This window comes from Carassius auratus, chromosome 20 (assembly GCF_003368295.1).
Source record: "Carassius auratus strain Wakin chromosome 20, ASM336829v1, whole genome shotgun sequence".
Classification (NCBI taxonomy): Eukaryota; Metazoa; Chordata; class Actinopteri; order Cypriniformes; family Cyprinidae; genus Carassius; species Carassius auratus.
In genome coordinates this window covers 12,554,040-12,580,708 of record NC_039262.1, presented here as the reverse complement: position 1 = coordinate 12,580,708, position 26,669 = coordinate 12,554,040, and the positions used below count along the sequence as shown (strand labels likewise).

Genomic DNA, 26,669 nt, shown 5'->3' with positions numbered 1-26,669 from the left:
GAAGCATTGAAATGGACCCTGCTACAACAGAGAACTCTGGAACAGTTGCAGGTCTCGGGGCTGCAGCAGCAAGAACTGGATAGTAACTGTTCATGCTTAAGTTTCTGAAAGGTTAAGCTTCTCATTGGACCAGTTAATATTTTTAATTTACCTGACTTATAGAATAAACAAGTAGGGCAAGGTATCTAGCCCTTTAATCAGATCTTTCTCTAGATTTTATAATTGTTTGATTTAATAATTATAATTTTATGTGGCTGCATCAGAAAGCTGCCTTGCTGAATTTAACGCCAGTTCATTTGCAGGCAGAGTTTGTAAACGGAGGTACCTCAACTCACAAAACTGATTGCTTACAAATTTCTAAAGGGTAACCGTTTAATGATCTACAGCTAAATAAAGAGTTTCGTGATAACTAAAAGCAAATATTGAGCCCAATGTCTGAAAATATCAGCGTCTGAAGAAGCGCGCGCACGATTCCTTTGAGTTTGAGAAACGTCACCATAGCAACACAAGGGGCGCGCATCAGCGAAGAAGTCGCGTGCTGTTGATGTCCTCGTCATTTCGACGACGCAGTGAGTATGAACATTAAATATGTGTAGCGATTCCTTTTTTCATGTCAATGACTATACTAATAGGGTAAAGTCCACAGATACCCCATCATTCATCATTAACTTGCTTGCATAGTTTTTCACATTTATGTTAATTGGTCTTAAATTAATTTACTGTAAATAATTAGTAAATAATTTGAGAGAGCCCGTTTTAATAGTTGGCCGTATTAAACCTTTTTTAATCTTTAATAAAGAAGTTGTTTTATTTTTGTTATCAGAGTAATTAAACCTTAAGCTGCTGCTTAGTAATTATTTATCAGACAGGTACAATGAGGGCAGCTTGATGTACAGTATTTGTCTGAATGCAGGAAACACTTGCCCAGCCCAACATAAGTCATTACAAGCTCCTATTTATAGTGGAGAACATTCTTTGGGACTGCCTTTAAGATATGTGCAGGCACTTTGGCTTGGAATTTCAATTAAATATTGTTTGCTTTTCATTTGCCATTTAATTTAGTAGAAGGCTGTTAGTCCTGTCTAGATTACTGTGCATGGGTGGTCCTGCCAAGTGGAGTCTTTCAGCACTGTACAGATCAGGACTTTATGCATGGATACCTTTTCTTTCTTCCCTGTATGTAAAGAGCGGTGTCAGGGTGTTCTGTGCTGAAAACCACTGGGGATTAGATGCCACACTTCAGGTTACAGTCACTGAACGCAACCTCCCTGTGATGTAAATGGAGACAAGATGTATTATTTAAGTCAAATTAAGCTTACAATAGGAGTAAACTAAGTGTGGTTGTTCAAATAATTAGAGTGTGGTTGTACTGAATAATTATTTTCTGAAATTATAGTCATTATAATTTTATTGGATCATTACATTAAGGAGTAAATATTGAGATGTCCATTGCAGTAAAGCATGGCATATACATATACACACACACACACACACACACACACACACACACCCACATATATATATATATATATATATATATATATATATATATATATATATATATATATATATATATATATATATATATATATATATAATATGTATATATATATATATATATATATATATATACATATTGTTATAAGGAGGTAAGGGAGGAACTCATACGCAGACAGGAATCACTACACAGAGGGTTTATTAAAGATAAAAGGGAAACAAAACCCACGAGGGGGAAAACAACGACTGGGGCAGAGACTAAATAACTTAACAGGACTGGGTTGACACGATAAACAAAGACTCTAAACACTAGAACACTAACTACAGACGAACACTCACGGGTAATACAAAGACTTCTCAATGATACAATATCTCACTAGGAATCAATCACAATATAGAAACAATGAACCGCAAAAGACAGAGCACACTAGGGGATATAAATAAGACTAATCAAGACACAACAGGTACGGCAATCACGACAAAACTAGGATAACAAGGGGGGCGGGGCAAATTTATTTATTTATTTTTCAATTTGGTGCAGTTGCTGATATATTTATATTGCCAAAAGGTAAGATTAGATTTGCATAGCTTGTAATGTAAAGCAGTTACAGCTTTATAACAGTATAGCAGACTATTAACATGAAAATGCATAAAAATATCAGTTGTTATCGTCTCTCTCTATATATATCTCTATACAGTATGTATCTCCCAATTATGTCTTACTAATATATAAATTATTCGTTTTCTAAACAAAAATCTGTAGTTGTAACTGTGTGGAAAACATAAAAGGCAATGCAATATAATGATCATTAGAAAGGTCAAAAAAAATAAATGTGCTTCTAAAGCCTGATGTATCATATTTGAAACATTTTAACATGATTTTTATGAATAATTATGTACAGGTAATCTGATATTACTAAAAACATAAAAGTTATTATGTTTACTTTTATAAATTCTTCTATTGTAATTCCTCATATTCTGGAATTTCCCAGTCCTCTATTACAAGGCTTCAAATGGTTCAAAACGCTCCAACCAGATTTCTAACTTGAGTCCGCAAACGTCAACATATTACTCCTATTTTAATGGTTCTAGCATCATAGAATTGATTTCAAAATATTGATCTTTGTTTTAAAATCTCCAAAGTGTCTTGCACCCTCATACCTGTCTGAACTTTTAAATCTGAACACATCAGGCAGGTGTCTACGGTCCACAGACCGAGTCAAGAGGGCATTGTGTGTTTGTTATTGTTGGAGCTAGGCTCTGGAATAGCCTTCCCTTTTATCTTAGATCACTGTCCTTAAATCAAAGTTAAAATCTTATCTCCTGGCCCGAGCATTTAGCAATTCTTATTTTGTTTTCTGTAAACTATCAATCAGTTGACAAAAGGCATATAGTAAATTGTGGGTTTATCAGCAAAATGTTAATCATGTTGATAATTTAGACGCCTTGAGTATTAAAATATGCTATGGTCGGCTTTAAAGGGCATATTCAGAAGAATATTATAGGATTTTAGAAAGTCAAAAGTCAAAAATTAAACTATGTTTTGCATATATTTAGTGAGTAATGACTGTAGTTTCAGAACATCAGACTGTTTTGAAATTTTTCTATATTTCCAACAGTGCTATAAATGTCACTTTTGTAACTTGTTGCTTTTGTGTCAAGAGTGTCTTCAAGTGGCTGTCATCAGTGAACTTGTCAGACTGCAAATCTAAGTAATAATCTCTGACCTACTAGTACAATGGCACATACAAAGACTGCAGATGACATGCAACATACCCTTTCTCTCAGCTCAAAAAAACAACTACAGGTACACCCACATTTGCATGCAAACTGACCACATATTATATAAACAGGCTGTCCTCTCATCCAACTCTCTGTTTGTTCACCCGCAGGAACAATTACACTCTGAACAGCAAGAAGTTGATGCCATTATACAGCCGCTGCTGGAGACTGAGGCTGGATTCATAAAGGTAATATTATTGGTGGCCTTTCAGACTTGAATCTTTGTGTTACCTCAGAATCATTTGTGTTTGTGTGTGTGTCAGTACAGAACCTGGATCACTACCTTACTCACAGAGGCACACTGGACCTGAGGAAACGCAAACTGCTCCATAAGCGCTGGACACAGAGTGTGTGGCTTCCGGTACAGCAGAGCATTGAGCAACATTTTACAAACCATGGCTATACTGAGACACAGAAGCTGAGGAGCATGCATGCACACTACATTAACTACTGTAATGCAAAGGTACAGGTACAGTATTAGAAGCAATTAGAATAACCATACTGTTACAGTAGCAATGTACTGTAACCTTGAAATACTTAAGTTACAGAACAAAATAGAAAAATCAATACACTCTGCCATTTCATAGTAACCCTTTCCGAAAATTTCCTAAATTAAGCTTATAAAGTACAGAAAAGCAGTTAACAATAAAAATATCGATAATAATCATTTTTTTGTTCTAGTAAAAAATTTATAATTCTGTCTATTTTCTTGTTGCAAGGCAGATTTGATTTAGATTTACAGATTTACAAACTTGATTAATTGTATCATCGTACCATGAATAAAAAACTGAGTTACATAATCTAATTACTTTTTAACTAGTAAAGTAAGTTTTTTAAGAAGTAATGCAAGGTACTTTGTATTCCAATTTATTCACTGAAACCTCTTCTGTGCCCGTGTTGAGAGAAATTAGGAATGATGTGCAGAGACAGAGGCAGTTCCTTCAGGTTAACGATTATTAATTTAATTTGTGTGTGTGCGTGTGTGTATGTGTGAGGGCCTTTATTGTTGCCAAAAAAAAAAAAGAGTTGTGTTTTTTTGTTATAAAAAAATTAATACGCAGTCCCAGCTCAGGTGACAAAACGTAACATAATGCATTACTTTTCATAAAAAGTAAGTAATGCACTTAATTCATGTTTTTTTATGGAGTAACACATTATCGTAATGCATTACATTTAAAAGTAACTTTCCTCAGCACTGGTGAATGAGAAGATAAATACACTTTATACTGGCATGGTGTCATTACAAATTGAGAAATATTATGTTTTAAATGTAATTTCTATGAAAAATTCACATTTTCCTTTTAAAATATTCATAAAAACGTGAAGTATTTCCAAAACCTTCCTAATAATTAAAATGTATATTGTGTTTTCAGGGTTTTGTGTTTCTAGAGAGTTATGATCCTCTGGAGTACAACCCCTTCCTGCACCACTTCAACACACCACATTATCGCAAAGTGATTCATATCATCTTTTTAATGTTAATAGTTAAACAACAAAATGCATTAACAATGGTATGCAATTGATTTAGTGAAGGATAAAAACACCTTTCTGTTTTCTGTCCAGATTTCCACCCCAACACTGGAGGATCCCTTGTCTCTTCAGTCACGAGCCAGGATTAAAGAAAAGACAGCAATACTTCGTTGCCAAACAGGTGCCGTCAACTAATAATTAGTTTTACAAATCTCTTTGCTGTTATTCATGACCAGGCAATTAAACTGCTTCGGGGTGGCTTTTGTTATTAGCTTTAAACTGTGTATTCTAGGTCATGTATATCCCCGTCAACAAGTGGAGGAACTTCTCCAGAGACCTCCTGTTTCCCAACAGAGCCGTAAACAGTCACGGGCCAAAGTCTCCAGAGATACTTCCCCAGAGAGACTTTGGGAGAACCGCAGTCGGTTTAAATCAAGGTACTTGCTTCAGGGTCACTGTTGAGCTGCTTTTGTGTCATTCATTATTCTAGTGCTTGTTTCAGTAATGCTGAGGTCATTTCTCACTGTTTAGGAGTACATGCACTCCACATTCAGCTTTGGCAGTGAGAGGGTGCATCCTCCCTCAGTGCCTGTCCTGTTGTTGATGACTGCGTTCAATAGGGCCTTGTTGACAGGAGTTTGTATATACACATGGGGCTTCCATTACTGAGAATGGTGCTTGTTATACCAATACAGTGCAATAAATAATGAGGTGTACAGTGTGTAATGTGTCTCGTGTTTATTGAACAATAATTATTCTGTGTTCTGCAGTATCCGGAAACAGTAAGATGATCAGATTTTGACAATTAAATGTAATTAGAGGCATGCTGAAGAGAAAAAAAATGAAATTATATATATATATATATATATATATATACACACATAGGTGTGTTTATATATATATAATAAATTATGTGAAATAAGAAAATAATTTTTTTGAGAAAATATCAAAGCAAGCAAACTTTAGAAAACATTTATTTTATGATAAGCATTGTTAATATTCTGTTGTTGTTTTTTTGTCTTTGTTATACAGTAAATGAATTACACCCAAAACCATACAATAATCTATTCCCATAGACGTTTTATATATTAAACAAATAACATAACAAAGAAAAAATAACACAATAACTTTCGACATTCATCATCAACAACTCAAATGTACAACATCCAGACCCAGTCTGTTCATAAAACCAAATGCTATTATTAAAATCATCATAGGAAAATCATAAGACCCATATTATACATTCTTAAAGATTTTATAAATCTTCCCTAAATTTGTACAATTGAGAAGTTAAAGCATAATTTGTGTTGCGTCACAAAATTTTAGATAACATTATATATAATTTGGTCTTTATATAATTAAATATATTACAGTGTTTTTAAAACTGTGTTTCAGTATTTAATAATAAAACAATTAAACCGGAAAGAGGTTAGGGAAGCATATGTATGATTGGCTTTGTGGAATCAACAAATTACTGAACTGTAGCAATTTCAGTGACATAATTTGAGTCTTTTTATACTTAGGAAGCAACAGTACAGATTACTAATACATTTTTAAAATGTACAAATTCGAAAGTAAAAACCAGTTCCTGTCCCAAACAAATCATCATGTTATTACCCAATGTTTCTCATTATACAACATCAAGCATCTGTGAGAGTAAATGAGACTACCAGCTTCTATTTCACTGCATATAAACATATGCTAAGTGGTTCACCTTTTTCATATCAAAAGTGTACCGAGTCACTCCTATACTTTTACAAATTAACACCAATGAATAAACTTGTATTAAGTGGTCTGTTAAATATTGTAGTGCTAATGAAACAGATGTGGAGTTCATGGTTGAGGTGTTTGATCATAAAGCTGCAGGTCAAGCCGCACTTTGACCTCTCCAGTTGGAACTTCATGAAGCAGCAGACGACGTGCCAGTGGACCTTTACCATCTTGATCCTTCTTTATTGTTGCTACAGGAACTTCAGTACGACCTAGAAAATCTGTATTGAAAGCACAATATGTAAAAGAAAAATACATATGTTTTTGGGTATGTATATTTTGTGTGTGTGGTGCCACATAAAAGCCCACCGTCGGGAGAGAACTGGTCCCTCTCAAAGATGGTGAGACAGAGGACGTCCTGATACAGGTCTTTTATGAAGAAGTGGCAGTTGAAGTTCCATTTGGGGTTGAGTGTGTCGGGCTGATGGCGGGACGTGTAGCACTGAGCACCCATCGTTAGCTCACAGTATGGGTTACTCTTCCCTAAAAACACACATCATTTCCTACTTAGTATTTTGGCTTGTTCTCCAGTATTAATATCTAATCATCCTTAAAACTAGATGTATACAGCACTAGAGAAGCAAAACAATGGCATAACTGTACAGCTTCCTGCGATACATACAGTTAGCAATTCCACATGTTTGATTACCAAAGAATGGAGGAAATGTATACTTTTAATGCAATTTAAGTCACTTTGGATGAAATGTTTATGCCAAATTGACATTTAGTGAGGTTGCTTAATAAAATTTCAAGTAATAATTTGGATATGATTTTTATTAAACTGGAACAAACTGAACAAACTAAAATAAACTAAAATACTTTATTTTTTGATTTCTTAAAAAGAAAGAAAATGTGTATATATTTTTTAATATTTAAACACGTGAATGAGCTGTGTTCAACCAAGTCTCTGCTTTTCTCACAAAGAACAATCTCCTCGAGAGCAACCAGTCTGGTTTCAAAAGTGGACATTCAACCAAGACTACCTTGCTCTCTTTTGTTGAAGCCCTAAGACAGGCAAGAATGGATTACAAATCTTCAATACTTATCTTGCTGGATCTTCCCACTGCTTTTGACACAGTTAACCACCAGATTCTCCTGTCAAACTTATTGGGAAAGGTCATTTAAGGAACCTTACTCCAGTGGTCTGAGTCTTACCTCTCAGATAGGTCCTTCAAAGTATCTTGGAGAGGTGAGGTGTCCAAGTTGTAGCATCTAACTACTGGGGTGCCTCAGGGCTTAGGTCTTGGACCACTTCTCTTCACTTTCTACATGGCATCCCTAGGTTCTGTCTTTCAGAAACATGGCTTTTTATATCACTGCTATGCTAAAGACACTCATCTCTACCTCTCATTCGATCCTGATGATCCAATAATCCAATGATCCTGCTCGCATCTCAGCTTGTCTAACAGACATTTCTTGCTGGATGAAGGACCATCACCTTTAACTCAACGTTGCCAAGACAGAACTGCTTGTGGTTCCATCTACCCCATCTACCCCACTATCACTATCAATGATCATATGATCGATGATCAGATAAGTATCTCAGACCACATCGCTAAAACTGCCCAGTCCTTCATATTTGCATATTTGCTTTTTCAACATCAAGAAGATCAGGCCCTTTCTTTCGGAACATGCTTCTCAACTCCTTGTTCAAGCTCTTGTTTTGTACAGGCTGGACTATTGCAATGCTCTCCTGGCAGGTCTTCCAACCAGTTCTATCAAACCTTTACAATTAATCCAGAACGCAGCAGCAAGATTCATTTTTAATAAGCCGAAAAGAATTCAAGTCACACCTATTTATCAATTTGCACTGGCTTCCAATAGCTGTTCACAAGTGAATAAGTGGATAAAAGCATCTGTTAAATTATTAAATGTAAATCTACATCTTATTTCTGAGAAATATTAAGGTTTAGTGAGGTCTGTGCTTAAAATAATAATAAAATAATAATACTCAGTTTAATATAAATCTCATTCGGTTAGAACAAACTGCAATACATTTGACTTCAAAACTTGTTAAAATAAAACATACTGTAGGTATTTAAAAACGTTTTTACAGCTAATCTGCGTTAGAAATAAAAATGCCACTGGCTAATAAGATTGTGCTTTGAAATGTAGCACAATTTTTAAACATTTAAAAATAATGGCTGTTAAAATAACAAAACTAAAACTACAAAAACTGAAACTACAAAAAAAAAAAAAAAAAATTAAATTGAATGAAAAATATGAATTTAGATTAGTTGAAAAAAAAAAAAACCGTACAAATGAAAACTATAATAACCCCTGAGGTCAATGACTAATGAAGCAACTCTGTGTTGTGTGAACAGAGCCCAGATTGTTTGTGTGTAGTTTGTCTAACCGTTTGGTTTGCAGGGCTTCAACTCTGTCGCCTCCAGGACCGTTACTAACAGTCGCCCGATTCCACTGTTCTTCTGCGAGCGAGCTAGACAACACACACAGGCTTTTATCAATAAAGCTTCATTCAATCACAGTTGACTCTTAATATTCATCAATAACCTTGGTATGCTTTCTCTCTTTTCAGCTTCTCAGTCTCTATGAAGTTGTCAGATGCTGCTTTGATCTTCTGTACCCATGTAGTCCTAATTCAACAAGAAATGATCAATACTGTTGTACAACAAGTACTCGCTGTAATAAATAGTATTTTTGCTTTATACTCTAAAATGAATGATTTATAGCCTTTATTTTACTTTAAGTTCAGTGGATCATCTGCATGTATGATTGCAGATTTAGGCCTTTATCTAAGCATTTTTGCTTGAATGTTGGTAAAGTAGGTGTACCTCTCATTAATGGTGTCAGCCTTAAGAGTGTAAACGCGATCAATGTGTGAGATGTGAAAAACTGGATAATCACTGGAAGGGTCAGAGGGCATTTTTACCAAGACCTCATTCAGAAACACTGGCTAGAATAAGAGAGACAAAGTGTCAGATTGAGACTTTTACAGAGAGTTAAAACAAGCTCCAGATTGACACCAGTCATGTTGCTTTACCGTTTTATACATCTTGTACTGTGCATTTGAGTTGGGGTTGAAGAGTCTGTCAGGCCCAGATGAGAACTGTTTGGAGGTGTAGGTGAGGAGCAGGAAGTCGTTAAACAGGAAGGCCCAAAGCTCCTTGCTGCTCTTGGTCTTATGTAGTTTGCCGCTGTGCAGCAATTTTCGAGGGCCCAGGCAGTTCGTCAAAGAGTTAAATACGAGGTGCTAAAATGAGAATAACACACAAAACATATTCATAAATACCATAACACATAATAAAAGCTGTTGTTTTACACTTGGGAGTCATTATGTAGCACATAAGGGTCAACAGCAGCTCACCTCAATGACTCCATCACACAGCACATGGTTCTGGATCCATTCCAACCGGTCAGAGTTCTCCTTCTCTCTCACACCCTCGTTCACCTGTGAGCACAACTCCTCGGCCTGCTCCAGCGCCGCCCGCAGGTTTGCGTGATCTGCGTGAGTTGGAGGGGTATTCTCCAGAATCTATAATCAGATTTCAGAAAGAAACAAACAAATGATTTGCTTACATAAACATCATGTTTATTACTTAATTAAAGAAATGTAAAAAAAAAAAAAACTGTATTAATGTTGATAATTTTGTCAATTTTGTTATTCCATATACAATACAATTGATTTTTTTTTGTGGAAACATTTTACAGTATTTATTGTGCATAACTTTTTTCAGAATTAACTAAAGAATGAAAAGCTTAAGAGCATTTAATAAAAAAAAATGTGTAACAATGTTAAAGTCTTAACTGTCACCTTTAATCATCATGTCTTTGATAAAAAGATGTTTTTTTTTTTAATCTTAGGAACCCTTACAAATTTTTTATTTAAATGTGTGTGTGTGTGTGTGTGTGTGTGTGTGTAAATAATTTATGCATTTAGCGGATGCTTTTATCCAAAGCGACTTAGAGTGCATTCAAGCTATCAATTTTTACCTATCATGTGTTCCTGGGGAATCGAACCCCCAACATTGCCCTTGATAGCGCAGTGCTCTACCAAAAAGATATAATAATATATATATACACACACATATTATTTAATTGTATTATCTTTAAGAAATTTGCTCTATTTTATCTTTCATAATCTTATTTTTTAATAACTTCCTATTTCCTCTGACTTTCTATAATAGCTGCTATTTCTCATATCATTCTATTGTTAAATTTCCCATAGTTAATGTCTGTAGGAGCGGCTTCTCATACGTTCTTGATCAGCAGTGGGTAGCGTGTGATTCTCTGCATGGGTTTCAGGAGGAAGCTGGACAGTGGCATTCCTTTACAGCGGTAATTACTGGCAATTTTCTATGAAAAAGATAAAGACACAATGAAGAGAAGGTAAAGGGTCTAATAATGTCTTATCGCTATCAACAGTGAATTCATCCACAGTATTCCACAAGAAAGTAGAAATCAACGGCACCATCTTGTGGACTACTGTGAAAAATATACAACTGGTTTTTCTTCAGTACACAGATCATGCAGCAAAACAACACTAGATCAAAATAACTTATTGTAAAAGTTTACTGTGCACTGTTCTACTATTCACTGTTTAATAAAGTCTAAGGTTAACGCTATACCTGTCTGAAAGTAGTAGAATGTAAAAACGTGTGCTGTTTTTCTGTTACTAGAATGTACTGCAATCCATTAACCTTCAGAAAGAGTTTGAAGTCAGGTGATTTGTCTGTTTTCTGCTGCAGCAGGGCCGCAGCATTGAGCTGGCAGCTGCAGAAGCGAATGTAGGCCTGCATGTGAGAGAGCTCTGAGGACAGAATATCCCCCACCACCTGCACGGGCATCCGCTCTCCAGCCATCTTCTTACGGACACGCAGAGCTCTGAAAAAAAACACATAATATACACTGAATACATTTGCTTTTGTTGGTCTATGAATCACTTGAAATATGATATTAGACTAAAAAATTCAAACCAGCCACTAAACATTCCCCAGATGTACTCTAGCAGTCAGTGTTGACTCACTTTAGGAGTTTGGTGCTGCACATGATCAGTTCCCGCCAGTTCACAAAGATCATGCTCATCTCAGCCTCCGTTAGCCGCCCTGACTCTGCCATTGGTTTATAGAACACCTGAATGTTCATTAACACAGAAAACAAATGAACATATTTTTTTTAAGAGTCCAAACAAATAGCGCTGCTTTTCAAAAGTGAATATATAATAAACATTGTTGATGCAGCTGATGCTTCACCTCTAGTGCCAGCTCCAGGTCCTCCAGATAGGACTCTTCTGTCTGAATGAGCTCATGGATGTAGCCTTGCCTCTTCCTCTCCTCAGTGCACATAGTGTCTAAACTGAGCAGATCAGCACACCCTACACACACACAAACACATACACACATGCAGGACAAGCCACACATGCACAAGCACTCATCAGCGACCACATCACAACAGCATCTCACAATTAAAAACTTTATTTGTGAAATTCTGCTTCATATAATTGTGAATACTTTCCATACAAAAATGCATCCAAAGCAAAGGTTATGACATTCATAGCGAACTCTCTAAGATCTCTAAGGTCACGATTGTTAGCTGGCTGCATAGCTGGTCAATATGAGGGCAACACGTGTTGCTGGTCATCAGTTCCTTTGACTACATTTAAACACGCAGAGGCAGACTAATAATCTTGTCATATACAAATATGATTGTGCTGATGAACAGTACTGACTTTAAAGGGGGTAGTGTACTTTAAAGGGGCCATGTGATATACACTGTTTTATTGTTCATTTTTTCACCCTGTGGTCCATTTATAATGTTAGTTAAGGTTCTTGTGCCCAAATCTGGTGTTTTTAGCCATGTTTTTCATGTTAAAATGAAACAAGCTGTTTTAGTGGTTACCAAATATGATCTTTAGCTACTGACGTTGTTTTGGGACTGGACAAGAAGTTTAGAGTTTAAATTTACAAAATATGCAAGGAAAGTTCAGTTACTCATGATATGGCCCCTTTAATTCATGTCACTTCCTAAAGTAAACAGAGAAAAGAAGCAAGTGATATCTTTTTCCGATTAAACAACAAGAAAAATATGTCCTAAAGCCAGTGGAGGTAAATTCATGGGTTCATTTGTGATTTAAGCCAAGTCTAAACAGAAATAGTAGAAGAGGAGGGGTTCAATCCAAACAAATCTAGTCAGTCTTGAGTCTTGAGGCTGCTTCCTGGACCAGAGCAGTGTTCTGATTGGTCCAGAAAAGAGAGGAGCAAGAGGAAGGAGGGACCAGAGCTATCATCCTACAATAAAACACAGATGAGGCGAATGACGTGGAAAAAGGGCAAAAGAGAGTAGAGAATGAATAATGAAGAGATGGATTGAGAATATATTAGATTCCAAGTTGTTGGAAAGAAAGAAAGAAAGAAAGAAAGAAAGAAAGAAAGAAAGAAAGAAAGAAAGAAAGAAAGAAAGAAAGAAAGAAAGAAAGAAAGAAAGAAAGAGAAAATGGACAAAAAGTCTCTGTCCATCACCAAAATTAAAAAAGTAAAACATCTTTTTATTTACTCTTTTTAAAATGTTATTTCCAACACAATTCATTTAAACCAATTCATCTTTTATTTTCCCCACCCTTGCCTTATAAACAAACAACTCTGATGTGAAACAGGAACTTATTCGGTAACTCATAGTACTCACATTGCTGGCTGGGATCACATTCTGTGGTCATCTTCACATAATTAGTTGGAAACAGCCCTATGACCCCAGCGACCTCTCCTTTCCACCAGTCAGGGTTGTCCTTGTTGAGTACGGTGATCAGCTGACCTTTTTGGAAGCTCATTTCATCCTTATTGGCTGCTTTGTAGTCATACATTGCAATAACCTGACACACTACAGAGGGAAGAGCAGAAAAGTCGAAGAGAAATGGAGCAGAATGGGAAAACAACACATACATGCAGCCACATACAGTACAAAAGAACATGAATGAAAGAGAGTGTGTGTGTGTGTGTGTGTATCTTACATGGCTGAGATGCTGGAGTTATTTTTCCGCTGTTAGCTTCCAGTAATCTGACATTAGAGGAGTGGAACCAGCCCTTTTTACGCTTTTTACCCCGTGCCTACAAGCACACACATTTGTTAGGTCATTTTCCATTCCTTCTCTTGTTTTTTATACTAAGCTATGAAACTGTCTTGTTTTTATACTAAGCTATGAAACTGCCTAATATCTATCTATCTATCTATCTATCTATCTATCTATCTATCTATCTATACATTGATATGCATTTATATGCACTATATTGCACAATAAGCAAATGCTGTCCTGTGGTTAGGCTAAGTCTGGTTATGTGATATACAGTGCTAACCTGTAGTTCACCCAGCCACCAGCTGTTAGAGTTCTTATGCAGCACCACAATAAGCTGACCAGGTGTCAGACTCAGTTGTTCTGGTGTTTTGGCAGCACTGGCTGTAGTCACCTGAGCAATCTCTGAAGACCAGTGAAGATGGCAAATAAATAAGAACTCAAATGTGAAACCACCAGCCTTCATTTTTGCTTCTGTGTGACGGTACTATGGTCTCAATTCTCACCTGGCTTTTTACCGGGAACTCCAGGATTGGCAGTCTAAAATAATAACACAGTGAGCAATCATTATCAAAATGCATACCAACTTAAATGTCTCTGAAAACTAATTATAATTATGGAGAAAAGAATGTCATTTATGAAAATTAAGTCAAGAATTTAATAAATACCTAATATTCAAAAGGCAACTATAAATGCATAATAATATACAATTATCTGAATATGCATACATCAGGCTCTTTGGGTTTAACGTAGTTGGAAGGGAAGAGGCCAGACTGGTCACCGATGCACCCTCTCCACCATTCTCCTTCCCTCTCTGTTACCAGGACAACATCATCCGTGCAGAACGTCAGGTCACCTGACTCTGGACTCTCATATGTGTACAGAGCCACATACTCTAATAAGATCAAAACAAATAGAAAATGATGTTTCAATTTAATCAAAATATTTCCTCATACTATCTCGTCTGAATAACTAGAGATGGCTGTATAAAAACAGAAACAGAAACCTCACCCTCAAAAGGACCAGAATCTGAAACTTCTATCTCATCCACAGTAGAAAGCAACGGCCTAGAAGAGACACAAACAACACCAAAGCTTTAGGTTTATTAAGCATATATTTATTGGCTACTAATTAAATACATCATTTATTCTAAATGATTGATAAGATTAAAACATCAGAGCATTCAAGCATTCAAGCCTTGCATGAACTGTACCGCAAATCTAGCTTATATATAAAAATTAAAAAAAAAAAAGCTGTATATTGAATTCAATGCATAGTTTAATATATTTTACAATCATCCCTGGATTTCCTCTTGTAATAGTTTTTCCCTTTATATGGAACTACTTAGGGCTGTGCAAAAAATCAAATGCTATTTTCATGCGCATCTCATCAGTAAAGACGCTCCTGTAATTAGAAGTATATCTCCAGCACATGCATTAAGATCAGGGTTGCCAGGTTTTCACAATAAATCCTGCCCAGTTGCTTCTGTAAGGGAAACAGGTCAATTTAGCTCAAAGGGAATCATTTAAGACTTTAAAGGGAATTTGAACAGAATCACTGTTTCACGGCTATTCACGGAGACGCCCTGCGATTCAGTGAACTAGCCGTTTAACATCAAATCTGCGCTGGATACTAATATCCAAACTACAGTGAAACACTATTAATTAGCACAGTGACAAGATCGGCAGTTTAAGACATTAACTTGTAAGCACAAAACACAAGATACTTCTCTTTTCAATATGAATAAGGCTTTCTTAGATAAATCTAAGACATATAAACTAATCTAACACATAAACGCACGCACTCACACATTCACACAAGTTGCAGGAAGATCGACAGTTAGGAAAAGATGAGTTTAAGAGAATGGAAATATGGAATCCCAAGTTTACAGCAATACGTTAAATTGCATAGACATGAACAACCATCAATCACGTAATTAGCGCTCGCACTGAGTTCCTCAATGGGGTTACAATTATATTAGATACACCAGCACAACAAATATCTGGGAATACGTTGCCTTCGTTTGCTGTGAAAGGGACTCCCGTTGAAAGGGGTATCCCGGTGTCGCTGATTGGCTGGAAGTTCAGTTGGCTAAAGTGACGTCTTGGGGAGCCCGTGCTTGGGCGTTGGCTGAAGCTGGAGTTGTGTGGCTGGTTGGAGTTCAAACGCACAGACGAGGTCGACGTTACAAAACTTAACTCAGAACACGAAACTCTCAAACGGAAAAGAAAAGAAATAAAGTTTGAGGAGACTAGGTTGTGTTCCTTCTCATTGTGGCATAGTAGCAAGCAGGCAGGCACTCTGGAACCGCGCTCAAAGAACAATGATGACTAACCGCATGGCTAGATGCTACAAGCTAAAGCTAGGTAGCAAAGCTACAAGCTAAAAGCTAAGAGCAGGCATGACTAATAGCATGACTGATAGCACGAGCAAGGCTGGAACTAAAAGCAGACTAAAAGCGAAATTACATCGTGTCCAAATTATTTAAACTTCCTTGTTGGCCACCCCTCAAATGTTGCCTTGACCAATCAGATATGGTCTTGGGTCTGGGGTCATAAATCATTTGTTTATCTTACCAAGCATGTGGTTCTTGCCTCACAGGATCTAATTTTGGACATGATTCCTATAACACAATTATGATATATTTTACAAATAAATGATTGTCAGGACAATATCAAGCAAGAAAATTCGATTATGTCAATACTAGACATGACTATGTATCCTATAGTTATCAAAAGACATACACAATAAGTGATTATACATGATAGTCAAATGTGTGGGTTACACGTAAATGAATATGGAGTTAAGCAATGGAACGATTCATTTATAAGTCTTTTTGAGTTCATTCTGGTCCATATATAATGTACAACAAGCAGTTTCTTTGCCATTCTCTGGCAAAGGGACTTTTCTGTGAAGACAAAGGTTTAAAGCCCTTCCCCCTTAGGAATTTCAGTCTGGTTCTGCCTGATGGGGGAAGTCAGTGCAAGTATTTAACATGATCTCCTGGGTTTACATGTGATGTCCAGCGTTGCATTTCAATCACGAACAATAAATTTGACAATCTCTTCTTCGAATTAAAATTGTTAATAATTGTTCTATTGGTGTTAATGTTGAAAGCTGTTGTGTGAACAAGTTGGTTGGTTGGTTATCTTGCTTGGTTCTTGTGGCACTAGAACTGATTTATGACTTCCTGAGGAATTCAGCTCATGTTTCAATGCACACAGCTCTGATAGACTATTTAATTTGTCTGTTCGACTCATTTCTGCTACACTTCTCAGAAACTAGTCCAAAACTAGCCCAGTCGCATTTCCAGGAGGTTCCCCGATAAAATTGCTTCCCGGGGTTAAAAGATAAGTTTTTTGGCAGGGTTGCCTTGGTAAAATTCACATTTTAGGGGCTAAATATCACGTTATTGGTATTGTCACTTCGACCCGCGGACATGAAAAACAACAACAGACTTGGCAACACTGGTTGGCATTTACTACACACAGAGCCGTAATTCACTGACAATCTACACAAAATTGATTTTAAAATCGCGGCCGATTCTTTGTCGATTTTGAAAGCGATTTTGTGTTAGTTGTCGGTAGACTACGGCTCTGTGTAGTAACTGCCGCTCCACCTGAACCAGTGTTGTCAAGTCTGTGGTTGTTTTTTCGTGTCCTCGGGTTGAAGGGACCCCAGTACCAATAACATGATATTTAGCCCCTAAAATGCGAATTTTACCATGGCAACCCTGATCTGAACGCACGTGCTGAAGATATACTTCTAATTACAGGAGTGAGATGCACATGAAAATCTTTAATACTGTAATATATCAGGCACAATGTCATAATCAACTGTCTTTAATTACTTGATTAATTATTTGATTAAGCAAGTTTATGAGGTTGCATGAGAGGTATCCCATTTCTTACTCAGTCTGTGTGTTATTGGTGATAACCATGGAGACATATGAGCAAGGGAACCAGCCCCGGCTCTCGTTGAGCTCTCCGTAGCACCAGTTCTCCTGCTTCTCCAGAACCGTGATGACGTCATCTTTAGAGAAGCCCAGGTGACTGTCAGTCATAGCGCTCCATTCACACAGAGCTACAGCCTACAGCACAAAAACAGAAGAAATGATGTTCAGGGGCAAATATCAGTGTATCATGATGATCATATTCATACCAATTATCATATTCCTCCCAGTGATCAAAAAAACTAAGTTGTGTGTAAGATATATGGTATGTCTGTGTATATGCACATATGCCCACCTGTGAGTGTTGTGTGTTTGAAGACGCTGGTGTGTGTGTTGGTGTTGGTCCTTCTATGTCCACCCGAGGAATTCTGGGGGGAAAAAAGGATTTTAAAGGATTATTCATTCATCTTTTAAATAAATCCATTACATAAAACTAATAACATAACCCTAAACCAACTTTAAATATAAGTTAGTCTGTTAAGTTCGTGTCCCACCAGCTCTATAGCAGTCAAGGATGTCACACCTACCGAATGCTGCAGAATCTCTGACAAAAGTCTTTCACATTCACTGATTAAGAAAAGAAGAGCGGTGACAGTCTGAACGACTGCATCTGAATCTTTTTTCGGAATGTCTGACACATACTGACACCGCTTTTTAGGCAACAAATGTGAAGCTCATCAAAACAATATGTATGTTATTATTGGGCTGGGCAATAAATTAAATATCCACAATATATTTGTGTTGTTATATACAATTTTTATATTACATTATGAATATTGAGATTGTGTCTTTTGAGATCTTTTGAGATCTTTTTATATGGCAATCAAGTTTGATTAGACTAGTTTTACAATCCTTCTTTGGCTGTTGTAATTTCTGTGAATCACTTCAAACATCTGATTGTATGATTAATTTGCATCATAACTTTATAGTTATGATAGTCTCTATATGATATTTTATAGGGAATAGTGAAATGGTGTTAGTAAAAATATTTAGCTGTTTATTGTTATATTTTGGCATATAACAAAAAAACATGAATTTGATTTTTTCTATTATTTTTTCTTTAGAGTGGAAAAAAAATCCTTGATTGTGTTTAACTTGTTTTTGTGTGTAACTTCAATAATAATATTAATACATTTTAATTTACTTGGCTACAACAGATGAACGATTGAAAAGGATGTTTTATTTAACTCAACTATTGTTTAAAAATGACTGTATTTCTTGTTTAAAATGATCCCAGAATAGGTTGGAAATTAACATTTATGTTAATAATGAGCATTAATTAATAAGTTTAATAAATAATAATTACATAATAAACATTCATTAAATTGCTTTTTAATATATGCTCACCTTTTGATTATAAATTTTTAAACAACAATTGAATTAAAGTAAAACTACCCAACAGGTTGGTCAAACATTTAACCCAAGTTGGGTTGTCTTTAACCCAGTATTTATTAGAGTGATAACAGAGTAGTTTTAGTGCCATACCCAGGGTAGCTGGTAGAGGGAGCCGTGGATTGTGAATCGGCTGCAGTCGGTTCAGTCTGAGTGTCTTTACTGCATCTCTCAGCATAACTCTCTGGAAACCAGCCGCTGTTACCACAGTAACTCCCATACAGCCAGCCGGTCTCTCTAACTGTCGATTCATCTACCTATGGATCCACAGGAAGCCAAATTATATGTGTACTCCAATGAGTCAATTTACAGTTGTATGAGTGAATGTGTTGACATATGTAGTGAACCTCGATCAGACAGTCTGCCTCCAGTGTGAGCTCGTCAGAGTTGCGTGCGGTGAAGGGATAGAGAGCTCTGTAGGTGGTGAGGGCAGCACATGTAGCTTCAGTAGTCACCACTGGCTGCAAGCCTGAAAAAAAAAAACACAGTCACCTTATCACATCCATCTCACAACCATTTGGCATATTAACAAATGCATATTTCAACATATAAAAACATCTTCACAACAGAAAGCCCACATCAGCAAACATCATTTTATATGTCTCTCAATAATTGTACCGCTCTCTTCACTGAAACATTCTATTAACATTAAAACACTGCAATATCCCATTTAATACTCCATTGTGAGTTACAGCTGATTTATTTAATGAATCTACTGAACAAACTGGTCTGTATGATTCATTCACATATTGTTGGACTGATGTGGGTTTTTTCAGGCTCACTGAGAAGCCCATATTAAATCATTGAACAATAAATATGATTGCATTTAATTGGTTACATTTGAATATGCTTCTCAAATTGAATTCAGAAGGCTAGTGCACAAATTTTATGGGAAAAAAAGTTACCAGTACAGTGACTAAGACATGTGTAATAAGTAAAAAGTACTAAAGGAATAGTCCACCCCAAAATGAAAATATAGTCATAATTTGCTCACCTTCATGTCATTCCAAACCTGTATAAGTTTCTTTCTCATGTTGAACAGAAAAAAATATATTTTGAAGAACTAAACAGTTGTTTGCCCCCATTGACTTTCATAGTAGGGAAAAAAATCAGTGGAAGTCAATGAGGACCATCAACTGTTTGATTAGCAGCATTCTTCAAAATATCTTCTTATGTGTTGAACGTAAAAAAGAAATTCATAAAGGTCTGGAAAGGCATGAACGTGAGTAAATGATTTTACTATAGTATATTATGTGAAATTAAAATATACATAAACATATATTGTATGCAACTCTGTGTTTAGCAGCCTATTACCTTCCTTCTCTCAAAACACTCACATTCCACTGGAGTCTGTTATATTAACTTGGATAATTAATGGCAGGTAATAAGAGTTAATCATGAAGCTATGAGTAACGACACCCTTTACTATGAATATAATGGAAACATCATATTCATAGGCCAGCTTGATGATTACAAGCCATTTTTAACTTCAGCAAAGCACCTCACCCATTCTCACACACACACGCACACACAAACACACACTCACTTTTGTTCTCTGTGATATTGTATGTCATGGAGGGCTGAGTGTGTAGAGCCAGTTCATTCCTTTCTCCTTCCTTCTCCTCCCTCTGTCTCTCCTCCGCCCTCCTCTTCTCCTCTTTCTCTCGAGCCTGCTCCTGGGCTTCCTGAAGTCGGGCTTGGGCCTGACGCTGCTGTTCTTCCCTGAGTTTGGCTTCTCGCTCCTGGGCAAGCATCCTCTGACGCTCTGCTTCCTCCTGCTCCAGCTTCACCTGTCTAATGTACACATAAGCAAAATGTTGAGTGGGTAAAAGAATGGGAGTTTAATCTAGCCCTTTTAGAGGAAATATCACAAGAATAGAAATCTGATGCAGAAGAAAACTATACAGAGAAACAAGGGTGATAAATGAACTAAAGTTTTTTTTTTTTTTTTTTTACAAACCTGAACCTAAACAGAACATAACTATAAAACAAACTATTATATATTCTACAAAACTATAATATATTTACAGAAATGTACATGATTTTTTAAAAGCCTATATTTCTCAAATATCTTACCTTAATATTTCCATGTTGTTCGTTTATGTTGGAAAGCTGTAGATGGCTTGTTAAATATGCATGTCTGTGTGTGTGAAATCAAAATTTTACCTGGCAGCCTCCTCCTCTTTCTTCCTCTTCCTCTCCTCCTCCTCTTTCTTCCTCTTCCTCTCCTCCTCCTCTTTCTTCCTCTGCCTCTCCTCCTCCTCTTTCTTCCTCTTCCTCTCCTCCTCTTCTTTCTTCCTCTGCCTCTCCTCCTCCTCTTTCTTTCTCTTCCTCTCCTCCTCCTCTTTCTTCCTCTGCCTCTCCTCCTCCTCTTTCTTCCTCTTCCTCTCCTCCTCCTCTTTCCTGTGTCTCTGTAGCTCTTTGAGTTTCTCAGATCTCACCCTCCTGAGCTGCTCTAGGACGTCCTGCTGCTGGCTCTGCCTCTGTCTCAATTCCTACAATGTTACCCACACAATTCTTTAACACAAACATCATGTTTATAACAAAACTTAGAATAATATTGTGCAGGTTCAAATGCAAAGTATGTGGTTTTGCATTATGCCAGCTTTACGGACTGCTAAAATGAACACACATTACCAATACTGAGTGATACTGAGCTCCTATAAATGATCTGTTCCATGAATGTTATTTCACAAATATAATAAATAAATATACAATAAACATTTATTAAAATAAATGCATTAAATAGAGCAAAAAAATTTGTATTTTAATACATTTAAAAATGTAAATAAATTTTGAGTTTTTTTTTTTTTGTTTTTGCTTCTAACTTTGCAAAAACATTAAACATCTAATTGGCATAGTATATATACATACATATACATATATATATATATATATATATATATATATATATATATATACACACACACACACACACACACACACACACACACACTTTTTTTATTTTTAGGTATTGAGTAGAAATCTTTAGTGTAATTAATGACACCATATGAGGTGATGAAATGGCACGGACACATAGATGTTATAAGATCATGAGGTCAGACATTGAAGCTCATTACAGTATACTATGGGTAAAGTGAGATTTCATCCTTGAAGAATGACTAGGGCGAAAGGTGAAATGAATGAAAGGCAGGCAGTTTTGAGATGAGTGTGAGTTAAGGAAAGATAAAGACAGGTCAACCTTTATTAGAAGGAAGAGATTGGTTAGGCAACCCAGCAAAGAGAGAAGTCCTTGAAGCACACAGTCATCCATTTCTACAAACTATAAAGTCAGCCGGGGGGAAAAGAGGAAGAGAAGAAAGAGGAGAGATACAGTGGGAAGAAAGAAAACAATAAAGTGAGCAAAAAGAAAGAAAAAGTAGAGGCTTGGAGCAGAAAACATTAGACGTGTACTGAACAATAGCTGATTACCACATGTAAAATACTCAGGTTTCCGATCCAACCAGCCGGTGCAGTAAGTGTGTTAGTGACAGTGTTTGTTGTGTTGAGATTTCTTTAGTGTGAACTGTGTGAACGTTAGTGTGTAATGAAGTGCTCAATCCTCTGCCTTCAGGGCTGGGAGTTGAACTGTAGGTTTTAATCACAGGAACATAGAGAACAGTGAACTACTGAGTCCCTCAAAGGGACATTAAGGTTTAAAATCAATTTGAAGAGTGCAAAACCCCACCCAAAGCCAATATGAGCTTTAATCAAAACACGGCACTTTAAATGTTTTTGAGGTTTACACTGGGACTGTAAGAGAAGCCGCTGACCTTGATTTCTCTGTTGTACTGCTCCATTTGTGAGAGTTTCACAGTGGTCTCTCTCTCCAAAACATCCAGCTGCTCCTTCAGCTTCCGACAGCTCAGATCTTTCTCGCACAAACTCTGTTTCACATAATTTATCAAAGGACCTGAAAGGGGAAATAGAATGAGAGAAAGAAGAACATAAAAACGTCAATGTTCCCAGGCCTTGGATTCAAGCGGGATGAAACGGACACAGTTAAAATGAGTCATCCACCCGTCTATTCACTGATTGCTTCGGGTCTATGTGAGTGCTCACTTGAGTTGTTTTGGGTAAGATGTAGAAGTCTCTCTGTCAGTCGCTGCTTCTCAGGACCAAGATGACTCAGCTGCCTCTGAATTTCCTGCAAAAACACATTCACATAGGCTATTATTTTATTTATTTGAAAGATTTTCACTACCTCATTCTTCAGTGTCACATGATCCTTCAGAAATCATTCTTATATGCTGATTTTCTGCTCAAGAAACATTTCTTATTATTATCAATGTTGAAAACAGTGCTGCTTAATTTGATTTGATTTTTTTTACTGATCACACGTTTACACAGTAGTCTACAATAATTAAAGAAAAAGAGGATAAAATGAACGAATGCAATGCTAGTCATGCAAAAAAAAAACACTACCTCAAACTGCAACTGTAGAGAATTGATATCTATAATACGACTATCTCTCTTCTGATTGATCAAGTCTAGCTCGGTCCGCTGGATCTGCCTCTTACTCTTGGCGTCCCGCAGCCTATCAGAGATCTGCTTATGCTTGTTACCCTAAGGGAAGAAAAGACTGATATGTTTTTAATTTGTAATATAACATTATCATCATTCCCTAGAGAACAGGGTGTTTGATAGGGAACAGGTATATGGAAGAAGAAACAAAAAGAAAGAAGAAATGGCAATCTGACCACCGCCTCCAGCTCCATCTCGAGACTCCTCTTCCTGTCTTTAAGTCTCTGTATGTCACTCTGCTCTTTTTCTCTCTGTGTCTGAAGCTCCACTCGTTTACTCTTCTCCCATTCCATTCGCCTCTGTCGCTCCGCTTCCTGAGAGAGCGATAAAGAGAAGGAGAGGTTAATCAACAGATGTACGGTCTAATCACTCATTCTGATGTGAATGTCTACATATCAATCAATCACCTTTATTTACATATAATTATATACGCTACCATCATTTTTCCTAGGGCGAGGAACTGGTACAGTGGTACAGTATATATTAGGGTTAACTCATGAGTTAATTAAATATATCTAACACCATTACATTTTTTTAAGCAATTAACCTCATTTCCTACTTTTGATATTACAACAGTTACATTTTGTTCATCGTGATTTCCAAAGACCACCAGGATAGGCAATCAACCCACACATTTTGCTTGTGTAATGAAATGTAGCATTAGAGAAGCACTAAACTTTGTCATGAAAGAGTACATAAATTACAGTCAAGTAAACAATCACAAGTTTTTCGATTTCTAATAATAATTTAATATTTTTTTATTTATTGATGTGTTATTTTATTAACCACAATATTCCTAACTTAATATTTTAACAATTGATTTAATTACATTATTTATGCAAATGCAGTAAATTTATAAGTACTTGTAAATGCATTTTTGCTGTTTTTATAGCTGTTTATATATATATATATATATATATATATATATATATATATATATATATATATGTGTGTGTGTGTGTGTGTGTGTGTGTACTGTATATATAAACACACAGACACACACACACAAACACACACACACACACACATATATAACAGCATTAAAAATATATAACTACACATATATGCACAAAATTAATATATTCTTTTGCATTATATTTTGTACATAATTTTGTACACTAAAGAATAAACTGTATAAAAACTCTCAACATATTTGCTTATCATATTTAAAGGAAAAAGATACTGAAAAAGAAAATGTATTAACTACAAACCTTCATAAGATTAATAAAGATTTAGATTTTCTGATATAGTGTATAAACAATTGATTTATTCAACATGTATACATGTGGAAAAAGCGTGAGGCTTTGCTGTAATATTCTAGTGGTCTGCCCTTGCATGCTCCACTTGCCTCTCGTCGCTCTAATTCTTTCAGTCTTTCTTCTTCTCTCTGTCGCTCCAGCTCTCTCTGCCTCTCCATCCTCCTCTCCTCCTCCCTCTGTCTCCTCAGCTCCATCTCCCGGGCTTCTCTCTCCTTTTGTTCTCTTTCCTCCCGCTCCTTCTGTCGTCTCCTCTCCTCCTCTCGTCTCTCCTCTTCTCTCCTCCTCTCCTCCTCTCTCTTTTGTTCCTCCTGCAGAGCCAGACGTCGTTTTTCCAGCTCTGTGTTTCCTCTCTGGAAATTCTCCTTTAGTTTATCCTCAAATGACACTGACAGAGACAGACAGAAAGGTGATGTACATAAGTGTTATCAAAATCAACAAAATAAAAAAAATATTATTTAAAAAAATATATATATTATAAAATATTACAGAACAGACGAGTGTTCATTTAAAAAAAAAAAGGTTACATTTAAGGCATTTAATCTAAAAACTTAAACTTAAAAGAGACTGTTTACCTGAATCAGCAATATTTAGAAAGATCATTTACAAAACTATGTAGAAATAAGGACAGTTTGTGCTTGTGACCTGAGTGTGTATTTGCATAATTTATTCCGCAAGGATGCATTAAATCGATCAAAAGTGACAGTAAAGATATTCAATATGTTACAAAAAAATTCAAATAAATGCTGTCCTTTTGAACTTTTCATTCATTATATAATCCTAAAAAAATATCACGGTTTCCATAAAAATATTAAGCAGCACAACGGTTTTTAACACTGATAATAATAAGAAATGTTCCTTAAGCACTAAATCAGCATATTAGAATGATCTCTGAAGGATCATGATGATAACTATGAACATAGATAATGATTATTTTAATGGCTTTCAATGTGAGCATAATGAACCAGGTAAATACATTAATAAGGTACTACAGTAAATGCATGTCTTTTATAGATCAGGTTTAAAATGCAACACACACTTTTGATTATTAAATGTATTTTTAAATTGAGCAATTCTGTATATAGCTCATATAGCATCATTAAAATGCATTTTAAATACATCATATATATTATATAGTATATATGCAATATATTGGAAGCCAAAAATCTCTTGACCACCAGTACGTATGGTTTATGTATATGCAAATACCATTACTCTTGCTTTTCTGTGGATGTTCTGGCTCAATCAGCTCAGTGTTAATCAAAGGAACAGGTCCGTTCAGCAGGTCACATGACTTCACTTGTCTGAAAACAAACACACACTCACAGAATAAACACAGTCTCCTCCATATCTTACTAATTCCAGCATGGGCGGGTCTATGTGTGTCTCACCTGAGTGAAGGTGGCACAAGGTCAGGAGGTAGAGTCAGAGGTAAGGGCCGCCCAGTCTTGGCCATATCAACCAGGTGCATTGCTAGAATAAACTCTTCCGCTCTCAACTGCCCATCACGATCTACATCAGCAAGAGCCCTGAGCAAGAGCGATATATACACATAACATTACCCACCCACAAGCACACACATTTGTGATTGACCTGGAAGCATTTCAAATGTTTAATAGATGAATCAGTTCCTAATTATCCAACTGGCACCTAAACAGCAGATGCAACACTGGAAGTAGGTGTTTAACACACCGCTTCAAGCAATAAAGTGTGATCCAGGGTTTAATGTGTGCGAGTGATTAATGCATGGGTTTTCAACAAGTTTTTACCTATTTGACACAATTAAAAAAACAAAATTTGGAAACATGTATTAACCAACACAAAGTGCGGAGGATGTCTAATAATGTAATTAAGACATGTTCTTCATGAGATCAATGAGTGTTTCATATGATGAGTACAGTGTTTCATGAACTCACCATATAGTGGCAAGCTGTGTTTGTGTGAGGTTTGATGCTGTGAGGGCATTTCTGACCTGGGGACCTTCAAATAAACACAAAAGAAT

At 36.2% G+C, this 26,669-nt stretch overlaps 2 protein-coding genes across 3 annotated transcripts in view; one reads left to right on the top strand and one right to left on the bottom strand.

Annotated features, from left to right (window-relative positions):
* The first annotated feature begins 344 nt into the window (after positions 1-344).
* On the top strand, positions 345-5,464 carry LOC113037834 (protein FAM228B-like). Its single transcript, XM_026195178.1, has 8 exons — positions 345-569; positions 3,160-3,304; positions 3,390-3,467; positions 3,548-3,742; positions 4,653-4,733; positions 4,843-4,930; positions 5,042-5,186; positions 5,281-5,464. The coding sequence occupies exons 2-8, from the start codon at positions 3,236-3,238 to the stop codon at positions 5,351-5,353; spliced, it is 729 nt and encodes a 242-aa protein (XP_026050963.1). The 5' UTR covers positions 345-569; positions 3,160-3,235; the 3' UTR covers positions 5,354-5,464.
* A 280-nt stretch (positions 5,465-5,744) lies between these two features.
* Positions 5,745-26,669, bottom strand: part of LOC113120981 (intersectin-2) — a 42,295-nt gene continuing 21,370 nt past the window's right edge. The window contains exons 9-40 of one of the 2 annotated variants that reach the window (XM_026291155.1): positions 26,584-26,647; positions 26,059-26,196; positions 25,877-25,971; positions 24,760-25,055; positions 23,588-23,725; positions 23,313-23,453; positions 22,950-23,034; positions 22,661-22,800; positions 22,090-22,170; positions 21,054-21,382; positions 20,434-20,681; positions 19,235-19,356; positions 18,981-19,144; positions 17,791-17,863; positions 17,455-17,633; positions 14,555-14,610; positions 14,272-14,438; positions 14,050-14,083; positions 13,827-13,948; positions 13,484-13,580; positions 13,162-13,353; positions 11,733-11,854; positions 11,507-11,613; positions 11,181-11,364; positions 10,738-10,836; positions 9,848-10,015; positions 9,524-9,733; positions 9,315-9,436; positions 9,034-9,116; positions 8,876-8,959; positions 6,829-7,002; positions 5,745-6,740 (exon numbers count right to left, since the gene is read on the bottom strand). In XM_026291155.1, coding sequence (XP_026146940.1) covers positions 6,583-6,740; positions 6,829-7,002; positions 8,876-8,959; positions 9,034-9,116; positions 9,315-9,436; positions 9,524-9,733; positions 9,848-10,015; positions 10,738-10,836; positions 11,181-11,364; positions 11,507-11,613; positions 11,733-11,854; positions 13,162-13,353; positions 13,484-13,580; positions 13,827-13,948; positions 14,050-14,083; positions 14,272-14,438; positions 14,555-14,610; positions 17,455-17,633; positions 17,791-17,863; positions 18,981-19,144; positions 19,235-19,356; positions 20,434-20,681; positions 21,054-21,382; positions 22,090-22,170; positions 22,661-22,800; positions 22,950-23,034; positions 23,313-23,453; positions 23,588-23,725; positions 24,760-25,055; positions 25,877-25,971; positions 26,059-26,196; positions 26,584-26,647 — 4,472 coding nt within the window. In that variant the 3' untranslated portion in view covers positions 5,745-6,582. The remainder of the gene's footprint in view (positions 6,741-6,828; positions 7,003-8,875; positions 8,960-9,033; positions 9,117-9,314; positions 9,437-9,523; positions 9,734-9,847; positions 10,016-10,737; positions 10,837-11,180; positions 11,365-11,506; positions 11,614-11,732; positions 11,855-13,161; positions 13,354-13,483; positions 13,581-13,826; positions 13,949-14,049; positions 14,084-14,271; positions 14,439-14,554; positions 14,611-17,454; positions 17,634-17,790; positions 17,864-18,980; positions 19,145-19,234; positions 19,357-20,433; positions 20,682-21,053; positions 21,383-22,089; positions 22,171-22,660; positions 22,801-22,949; positions 23,035-23,312; positions 23,454-23,587; positions 23,726-24,759; positions 25,056-25,876; positions 25,972-26,058; positions 26,197-26,583; positions 26,648-26,669) is intronic. The other variant, XM_026291156.1, reaches the window with a different exon arrangement.

What these genes read in the sequence shown, in the direction of transcription:
- LOC113037834 (XM_026195178.1), top strand. Translation starts at nt 3,236, where the DNA reads ATGGCACATACAAAGACTGCAGATGACATGCAACATACCCTTTCTCTC. An exon ending in CTGAGGCTGGATTCATAAAG is followed by an intron (nt 3,468 to 3,547) that starts GTAATATTATTG and finishes GTGTCAGTACAG; the next exon opens with AACCTGGATCACTACCTTAC. An exon ending in CGCAGTCGGTTTAAATCAAG is followed by an intron (nt 5,187 to 5,280) that starts GTACTTGCTTCA and finishes CTCACTGTTTAG; the next exon opens with GAGTACATGCACTCCACATT.